Below are 9308 nucleotides of genomic sequence, written 5' to 3'. Positions count from 1 at the left end.
ATCATTCAGCTTTGTCTATTCAAAGCAGCGGAAATGCCAACGGATTCCCCAAGAAATATTAATGAAATGTCATCCTTTAAATTTTCATCTGATTCTGGGTAGATTGTTAACATCCGAGAGGTAAGACCTACCTAAGCTTAGCTGCTCGTCCAGAAGAAAGCAATAAATAAAAAGAAAGGAACATTTCAGTATTGTGCATTAAAAACAAAACAAAACAAAACAAAACAAAACTGGGATATAAATAATTATTTTTTTTCTTTGTGTAAAGAAGTGGAGACTTCAGAAACAAAATTGTACATGGAGGTGCATAAACAGAGACAACGGCTGTGCATCAAACAAGAATGTATAATCCTTAGAGCAGAGCAGCTCTTTATATGGAATGATTGAACGCAATGCCCTTGGTATTACCAGCACGACCCGCCAACCAAGGGAGCTAATAACCAACAGAAGACAGCAGGATAATTAATAAGAGAACTACACTGCTTTCAGCCGAAATATATATATAAATGTATAAGTATAAATAGTGACAAGTTTTAATAATTGTTCCGGATTTGCGGACTACCGGGGGAGGGGGAAGGACTACGTTTCCCACAATGCCGCGGGGTGGGTGCTCTCGCGAGAGGTGGAAGCGGCGGGGCGCGGCCCGGAAGTGGAGCCGCCGCCGGAGCGACCATGGCCGAGACCGACCCCAAGAGCGTGCAGGACCTGACGGCCGTGGTGAGGGGCGGGCGGGCCGGGGACGGGCTGGGGAGGGGGAGGAAAGAGGGAAAAGCCTTTTCTTTGATGGGCCTTGTCCGCGGAAGGGGTGGCTGCCCGTGGCAGGGGGTGGAAGGAGATGGTCCCTTCATCCCAAACCATTCCGTGTTACCCACAAAAGTGTCCCCATGGGATGGACAGGACCGTGCAAGGCGCTGTCGTGGGTTTGGTCCTGGCTGGGGAACACGGGCGGTTTCTGGATCTTACAGGTGTTTTCTGTAAGCGTCAGTTCACCTCGTTATACATGTATTTAAGCACCATTTTTACCTGTACATATAATTATACTGCAGAGTTTTGAGCTTAGCAGTGAAAGAACAGTGTACTTACTACACGAGATTGGGTAACAGCCTCTGAAGGAAACCAAACATTTCTTTTTTTTCCCTTTCTATTAGGTGCAGACATTGCTCCAGCAAATGCAGGACAAGTTTCAAACCATGTCTGACCAAATCATTGGAAGAAGTATCCTTTTCTAAACTCACATGGGTGCAGGATTACAAGTGTCACGAAGTCTGTTTGCCAGTGGGGTTTGTAAGATAAATTTGAAGTGACCGTAACTGTTTGATCAAAGTTGTAATGAGAAAAACAATTAAACCAAGCCACCTGTAGAGGAATGTTATCCACTTCAGTGCTGGGGCCTGGGAAAGGAAGGACCTGGAGCTGCTGGAGAGTCCAGAGGAGGCCCCAGGGTGGTCAGAGGGATGGAGCAAAGGCTGGCAGAGCTGGCATTGTTCACCTGGAAAAGTGAAACTTCACGGTGACATCGCTGCAACCCTGCAGTGTCTGAAGGGAACCCACAGGAAAGATGGAATGGGACTGTTTATAAGAGCCTGGAGTGACGGGATGGGGGGAATGGGTTCAGAGTGAAAGAGAGCAGGATTAGATGGGATATTGGGAAGGAATTCTCCCCTGTGAGGGTGGGGTGGGCTGGCACAGGTGCCCAGAGCAGCTGTGGCTGCCCCTGGATCCCTGGCAGTGCCCAAGGCCAGGCTGGACACTGGGGCTTGGAGCAGCCTGGGACGGTGGCAGGTGTCCCTGCCATGGCAGGGGCGGGATGTGAGGGGCTGCCAGGTCCCTGCTGTGGTTCCCTGAGCCAGGCCCTGTCCTTGCCTTGACCCCTGGGCAGTCGATGACATGAGCTGCCGCATCGATGACCTGGAGAGGAACATCGCCGACCTCATGATGCAGGCGGGCGTGGAGGAGCTCGAGGGAGAGAACAAGACCCCGGCCTCCAACAAGGGCTAAAGTAAATTGCTTCTTGGAACAAACCCCTGGGTGTTTGGAGTTACTGACTTTAACAGGGAGGGAGCTTCTCCTTGGATTGTGAGGGGGTCTGGGAGTTGTGCAGAGCGGGATTACACAGAGAGAGAATTGTGCTGAAGGGCACAGGGCTGGAGCACCAGGAGCTGCTGAGGGGGCTCAGCCTGCAGAAAAGGAGGCTCAGGGGGAATTCCTGGCTCTGCACAACTCCCTGACAGGAGGGGACAGCCCCAGGTCAGGCTCTGCTCCCAGGGAGCAGCAGAATGAGAGGGAACAGCCTCAAGTTGTGCCAGGGAGGCTCAGGTTGGACATCAGGAGGGATTTCTTCATGGAAAAGGCAGTCAGACTTTGGAACAGACTGCCCATAGAGGCTGTGGAGCCACAGGGGCTGCTGAGGAGTAACTGTCCCTCAGCTCTAAATTCCTCCTGTGTGTCACCTTGGAGCTGGCAGGGAGCAGTGACTCCCACAGTCACTGTGCAGTGTCCTGCAGGGCACTCAGGCATGAGGCAATCCTTGTCCCAGGGCAGTGCCCCTGGAGAAAGAGATTCCCTGAAAGGTAAATTGTATGATATGTTAAAGCATTTTTGATGGCTGACTTGCCCCTGTATTACAGTGGGGCTGTGTGTTTGGAACAAATATAGTCTTGCTTGTTAAGATACCTATTTTTCTGTTACCTTGTTAAAAATACAAATCATTACTGTCTTCATTGTCCTCAGTGTCATTTTCAGTAGCCTGAACCCCAGAAATAAGAATCTTTGATGGGCATGATTCTCTTAATTCTCAGTAATCTTATTTTTGCCAACAGGTTGCCAACAACTCAAGATAAATCATGGAAGATGACTTTTTCTTTTTTTCTACAAATCCTTGGAATTAAAGAATGGCTTTTTGCAACTCCAGTGTGTGAAAGCATTTTTATATTGTTACAGAGCTTGCATTCCTAATGTACATTGTATAGGTGGGGTAGGGCTAGTTTCTATTTTGATTTATGTACTGTAATTTCACTTTTTGAATTCTTGTTATGAAGATCACTTGGTTGTGTTATTAAAAACCACAGATCTTAGGGATCTCAACTCCTGAGTGTATTTTTTTGTGGAGTCACTTTTTTCTCTTTCCTGTACTTTTCTAGATGTTTCATGTTTGATAGCTCAGCATTTAGTGACTCCCACCAAATGGGAATCTTGCCTTGTCCTACGTGAGTTTGTGGAGTGAAGCACAAGATTGAAACTTAATTAATTGCATTAATTGTAGCTCTGAGCATCAGGCACTCACTAGTTGAGGATTGTGTTGTCTTTCATACATGTAACAAAGGTGATTTTTGGAAACAAGAGACGCTGAACATCAAAATCATCTCTCCTACTCCTGGTGTTACGTGAGCTGTGTGTTCCTGGAGCATAAACCAGAAATGCAGATTGACCATGAGAGACACCTGAGCAGCCACTGCCACCCCATGCTGTGACACCTGGGCACACAAGGAGCTGTGAACTGAACAATCTCCCTGTGGGACTGAAGGTTTTTAACTCTGCTTTCACAATGTCCTTTGGCATTGCCTTTGATCCATAACTGGCATTGAAAAGGATTGGGATTGATGCTGGACAGGGATGGGAGTGTGGGAATGTCTGTGTGGGGATTTTCAGTGTTGGACACAAGTTTGCTAACAAAGCAGTGATACATGAGGAACAAAAAAAGAGAGAATCCAGGTAGATTTTTAAAGCCTTGCTTTTCTTGGAATAACTTCAAAATACTTGATGTAGAGAAGTGTTTGCTTTTCTAATCATACCCACATCTTTGGGCCTGGAGTATGAATTTATTACATTTTGGCCATGGAAGGTGTATTTGGGAGAGTCTGTGTCACTTGTGAAGAAAAATGACCAATGTCAGCTATTCCTGACAATCATTGCAAAGCTCCTCCAGCTTCAAATGCACATTTCAGCAAGCACTAGTGGCAGGCAGCAGTTGCAGGTGGACCACACTTAAACTGCTCCTTAAATGCCACCAAATTAGCACCTGAGTGCTGTGAAGGCAATATGACAGGTCATTTTTCCAAACTCACTGGAATAAAAGCTCATAATAACAGGGGAATTTTGTGAACATGAGAAATGTATCGATATATACTTGTAATACCAGCCTTAGGGCCTTTGTAATGTCATTTCAAAAAATTCTAATAAACTGCTATGTGGTAACAAATAGTCAGGTCATGTGTGTTAAAGCACAATCTAGCATAAGTGTATAATTATGTGGGACATTGTATTTAGTTGTAAGTTATAAAAAGACTTTAGCACAGGTGCTGCTCACAGAACACAGTCCAAAAATCCAGGTGTGCTCTGTATAATAAAAAGGTGGTGATTCATGCCCTGTCAGAGCTGGACTTTAGCAGCTAATTAGAATATAGGAAAGTATGTTAAAGTGGATAATCATTTAGTATGATGTTTATACATGTACATTCTCATAGATGATGTATAATGTTATAAATCCTCATCTGGCTGTGTTTCTCCAGGGGCACAAATGGTCATTGCTGAATTTCCCTGCACCCTCCCCTGGGCAGCAGCAGTAGCCCTGCTTTCCTCAAGTTTACTCTGGCAGAATAACTTCCAGGGAAATTATTTCAGCTTTAAGAAGCAGCTCTATTTTTCCAGTCACTGGAAAGATTCCAGTTGTTGTTCAGTAGGGATGTTTTCCCTCATAAATTTAACACTTCACTGATTTTAACTGCTTTTCCCTGTACCTACTCTGGATTTCCATGACCATCCTCTTCCACTTCTGCTTCTCTTCCCCTCTGACCCTTCAGAGCCCCACTTCAGCTGGTCCTGAGCAGAGAGCTGTGGTTTCCAAACTGTTTCCAGGTGCCTACAAAGTGAAGATGCTCTTTCACAAGAGGCCTGCATTAGGAACAGCAAATAGTGTTTTTCTGTGACAGAAATTAGGAGTGACCTAATGCAAATGTTCAGCCACAGGTTGTGCAGGCAATCTTTAACAGCAGTGCTGGTTTTGAATGCTGGAATTAAGACCTGAGAACCAAGAAATATCACAGGAGCTGTGTGGTTTGTGTATTATGCACTGAGCAACACAAATCAATTTGACACTGCTGTTTCATCTCTTCTGGTGTCTTAATTCCTGTCTTTATAGCAGGAATGTTACTCTGGACAGAGGAACAGCATTCTAATAAATGCATGTTTTGAAACACTTAGACCTACTGATAAACAATCCAGAATTATGATATCCTTAAGAGGATTTTTCATTTAATCTCTGCCCTAAAGGCACTGTACAGTAAATAAGACTGCACACACAGCTCTGAGCCAGCAGCATCTGTTGCAGGCACTAAATGAAGCTGGAGAGAAGCAGTGACACACTGACCTGTGACACCCACCCTGCCAGAGCCAGGTTTGGGACCTCCATTTCTGCAGGGTGAACCCAGGTCTCCCAGCTCCTGGCAGGTGTCACTGTGGCACAGAGGAATTTTTGGACTCCATCCTGCCACTCTGGCACTCTGGTTTTGGCAGGGAGCCTTTGTGCCAGCTGATGTTTCCTGTCCTGGTCTAGATTTACTCTCTCAACACCCCCAGGAAAGTCCCCCTGGCTCCTTTCCCCAGGGGGCTGAGCCACAGGGAATGGAGCCAGAGGTTCCTGTGGAAATCAGGTATAACCTGCCTGTCCTCCAAACCCTGGGCAGGTGCTGAAATCCTTCACTGGCTCTTCCTCCAGACTTCAAAGCCCATGGAATTCAGTCCTTCATTCTGTAAATACATTTGGCACTGCCTTCCGAATGGAAATAATGTTGATTCTATAGCTGGGCTGGGAAAAAGCTGTAACCACAGCCAGGGACACTGCCCAGCGTTTCTCTAACTGAGCCTGCAGTTTTCCTGGAGGTGTGCACATGGAATCATTTAAGGAACCCTTCTCTTTTCCCAACTTTCTAGCAGATAGTGCCTTCTAGTGGCACAGCCACTGCGAGGAGCAGCGCTGCTCAGATTTCTTAGTGTCACCTTTAACGTGGGGGTCAGAGGCTGGGGCTGGAAGGAGCCACATGCTGCTGAGGTGTGGGCATTGCACAAGGCACTCAGGGTTGTTTACCACGGAGAAAATGAAGACGATGCACAAATCACCTTCTAGGCTTTAAGCCTTGCTGGTTTTCAACAACCTAATGCTTGCTGAGAATTTTTTCTCACTCTGATGTAGAGTTAATGAAATTAGGTCATTAGGAAAATAAAGAATGAGAATACATACTTTATCTCTTATAAACAGTCTGAAATCAGGAAGGCCAAGCAGGAATTGTCTCTCTGAAAAATGTGCATTTAATAATAGAATATGCTCTTTTACATTGTTTTGCTAGAGACCTGACTTTTTTATTTATGAAGTTCTTGTAGTTAGATACAGATATAAAAGTTCCTCCAGTTTACAGAGCTGTGCAATGTGCAATCCTTGCTGGAGGGATTCAATGCTGTCGGGATTAACAGGTGGAGAAGTGATGGAGTTAATTTCTGCAGAACTGCAGGTGTGCATGTGCCAAGTGTGGCTGAATTTTTGTCCAAAGCAAAGCTCTCACCTCTCATCCTCCAGCCCTGCATTCCCCTGGGAGCCTGGGTCAGGCACTGCTGGTGCTGCAGTGTGGAGTGCTCAGCAGGGGTGTCCCTGTGGTGCAGCACAATTTTCTGTCACACGTGGTGCCAGGTGGAAGATGCTGGCCCAAGTGCCATCTCATGGCACAGGAATGTTCTCATCCCAGCTGGGTTGTGGACAGCTCCTGGCTGGTGTCCTGCCAGCTGCCACCTCCAGCTGCTCCAGGTATTCCACCTGCAGAGCTCCTCCAGTTTTACTTTTTCCTCCTCAGACTAAATCCTTCATCTCTGAAAATGTGAATTTCCCAATAAACGAAACTTTCTGATTTTACTCTTACAGAAATGTTTTCTTTTGAGGACCAGCTCCCTATCTCATTAAAGCTCTTTGCATTTTCACCTCCTCACTGGAGGAATTCACTGAACTCAGCTGCTCTCTATCCCCTGGAACAGGAACATCAGTTCCTTAAGAGCAACACCAGAAGGTTTCCAGGAAGATTTTATTTGTCTGATTATTTTTACATGTACTTCAAGGAGTCAGGAGGCCAAGGATATCCAGGACAGCGATTCTTTTGGAAATCCTTTACTTTTGGAAAATTGAATCAACTGATAACACAGAAGAAAAGGAGACCAGGTTTAGGACACGAGGTTTGCTGGCTTTTAGGCAATTAAAACCCAGGAGTGAAGCCTGTGTGTGATGTGCCCATGGCCTGAGCTCTGCAGTGTGGCAATAAAGGGAGGGGTCATTTGCTTCCCAAGAGGCAGCTCAGCTGCAGAACAGCAATTCCTTTTGTTTGCCAGCTGCTGTAAACAGGAGAAGTTTTGTGTCATACAGCAGCTGCCTGATTCAGTTTGACTGTGAGAGGCTCAACCTCAGCCAAGTCCTGTCTCCAAAACGTTTGCACTTTAAAAAGTCTTCCATAGAGGTAGAAGGATATTACAAAAACTCAAAGAGCACAGCAATAGTTAAATATGTAAGGTCTGGTCTATCACTGATCTTTGCAAACACATTTAGTCTGCAAGGATTTGTTCAGTTGGGAAGAGTCAGAAAGACTTTTCAATGCTCATCACCAGACTTTTTAGAAAAAATAATGTGAATTTCTTCCTGGCTCTACAAGGCAGTGCATTTAATGCAAATGTCTGGTCAGCAGAGATAAAACCACCTAAGTCCTTGCTGGTATAAATTCCTGCTGAAAAACACAAGTACAGGCCCTCAGTCATGTTGTTGTCTTTAAAAAAATTTACTTCCAAGAGCAGGAGAGTGATTGTTAATGAATGTTAATGTTGTATAAGGGGGGAAAACCAACTCAAAAAAAGGACACCAGCCCTTCTGCTGTTGAAGTCAAGAAACAATATAAATCAGACCAAATTAAAAAATTCATTTAAAAATGAATGGGACAGCAAATGTTGAAATTAATGACAATGAGTGGAAGCTTTGATAATCTGGTTTTAAACATTCTTAACTGTTTTTTCATGCAAGATCTTCATATTAACATTGGGTTATTTTTGTGCTTTTTTTTTTTTTTTTTTTTTTTTTTTTTAGGCCAGAACCATTTTCTCCTGAGCAACTGTGACCATGAATTTTGAATTGTTTCACACAGATCCCAGACATGATGGAGGCTTCCTCCCCCACATTCCTACTGAAGACACTTTGGAATTCAAGGGGATGGATGAGTTTGATTATTAGTGCTGCTCATTAGCAAGAAATGTTGGAAATTGAAGTCCTTGCACAATAAAACTCCTGTTAAATTCCATTTTGAGCACTTCTAAATCAACAGGCATGAGCAGAATATGTTTAGCAGAATGACACCACCTGCCATTTCTAATTGCTAACACCTTCCACTATCCCAGGGTGCTCCAAGCCCTGTCCAACCTGGCCTTGGACATTCTTATTCTTCCAAACATGAAATTTATGGAGCCCTGTGTTCTTCCAGAGTAACAAAACAACATACTGGATGGAAATTTCTACTGTCTTTACACATTTGTAGCCTCGTCAATCCAGAGTGTTTTAGAAAATCCTGCTCCACCCCCTTGAAAGCCCTGAACAAAGTCACTGTTCCACACATCACACAAAATTAAAAACAAATTTATTGAACCTGAGGTGTATTTAAAAACCAGGAGGCTTTTCATGCCATAAGTTATTTTAAAACATCTTTGAAACTACTCTGCAGGCTGAAGTTAAACAATTAAAATGCATAATCACATTTTAAAAGCAGCACCAAAAGTGTAAGTCATTTTGTCACAGAGGCTGCTCCAGCGTGGTTTGATTATTTAATGTTATGCTCCAAAACCAATTTATACCCTATACCCTTGATCTCTGTTTCAATTTCAGGATGTTAATGCATGCACCATTGCTGTATTAGCTGATAGGGCAGAACAAATACTTCAGAAAAAAGTCATGATTAGAATTTGAAATCTCTCCCAGCCATGTTTAATCTCCAAACCTTCTCACCTCGCTGGCTTTTCCTGCTGCTTTTGCCCACTGGAACTCCATGTTTTATACCTGAAAAAAAAAAGATTATTTAACATCAGTACCAGATGAATGCAGAGCTCTACAGGGAGGATGGAGGGGCAGCCCCTCCTGCATGTTGAAGTTGTCAGGCATCAATTAAATCTCACACAGCAGCCTGTGTGTGTGGGCAGGGAGAGAAACCTCCATGCATACATACAGCTGAGGCTGCCAGGCATTTCTGCTCATTTCCCAATTTTCCTGCAAAGCCTCCTCTCTGTTTGGCTGTGCCCAG

The 9308-nt window shown here is 44.6% G+C and overlaps 1 protein-coding gene across 1 annotated transcript; it reads left to right on the top strand.

The window, feature by feature from the left end:
- The first annotated feature begins 645 nt into the window (after positions 1-645).
- On the top strand, positions 646-4198 carry HSBP1 (heat shock factor binding protein 1). The gene is made up of 4 exons (XM_014874526.2): positions 646-717; positions 1149-1215; positions 1880-1999; positions 2820-4198. Exons 1-3 carry the CDS (start codon positions 673-675, stop codon positions 1996-1998), a joined length of 231 nt encoding a protein of 76 aa, XP_014730012.1. The 5' UTR covers positions 646-672; the 3' UTR covers position 1999; positions 2820-4198.
- The last annotated feature ends 5110 nt before the right edge of the window (positions 4199-9308 follow it).

The sequence above is a fragment of the Sturnus vulgaris genome, chromosome 12 (genome assembly GCF_052056855.1).
Source record: "Sturnus vulgaris isolate bStuVul1 chromosome 12, bStuVul1.hap1, whole genome shotgun sequence".
Lineage (NCBI taxonomy): Eukaryota > Metazoa > Chordata > Aves > Passeriformes > Sturnidae > Sturnus > Sturnus vulgaris.
Note: the sequence above shows the minus strand (reverse complement) of the source record. Positions and strands in the feature narration are given on the sequence as shown.

Bases quoted from the DNA above. Each gene is read 5' to 3' on its own strand.
- HSBP1 (XM_014874526.2), top strand. From the start codon at position 673: ATGGCCGAGACCGACCCCAAGAGCGTGCAGGACCTGACGGCCGTG. The intron at 718-1,148 runs GTGAGGGGCGGG...CCTTTCTATTAG, and splicing joins TGCAGGACCTGACGGCCGTG to GTGCAGACATTGCTCCAGCA. The intron at 1,216-1,879 runs GTATCCTTTTCT...ACCCCTGGGCAG, and splicing joins TGACCAAATCATTGGAAGAA to TCGATGACATGAGCTGCCGC.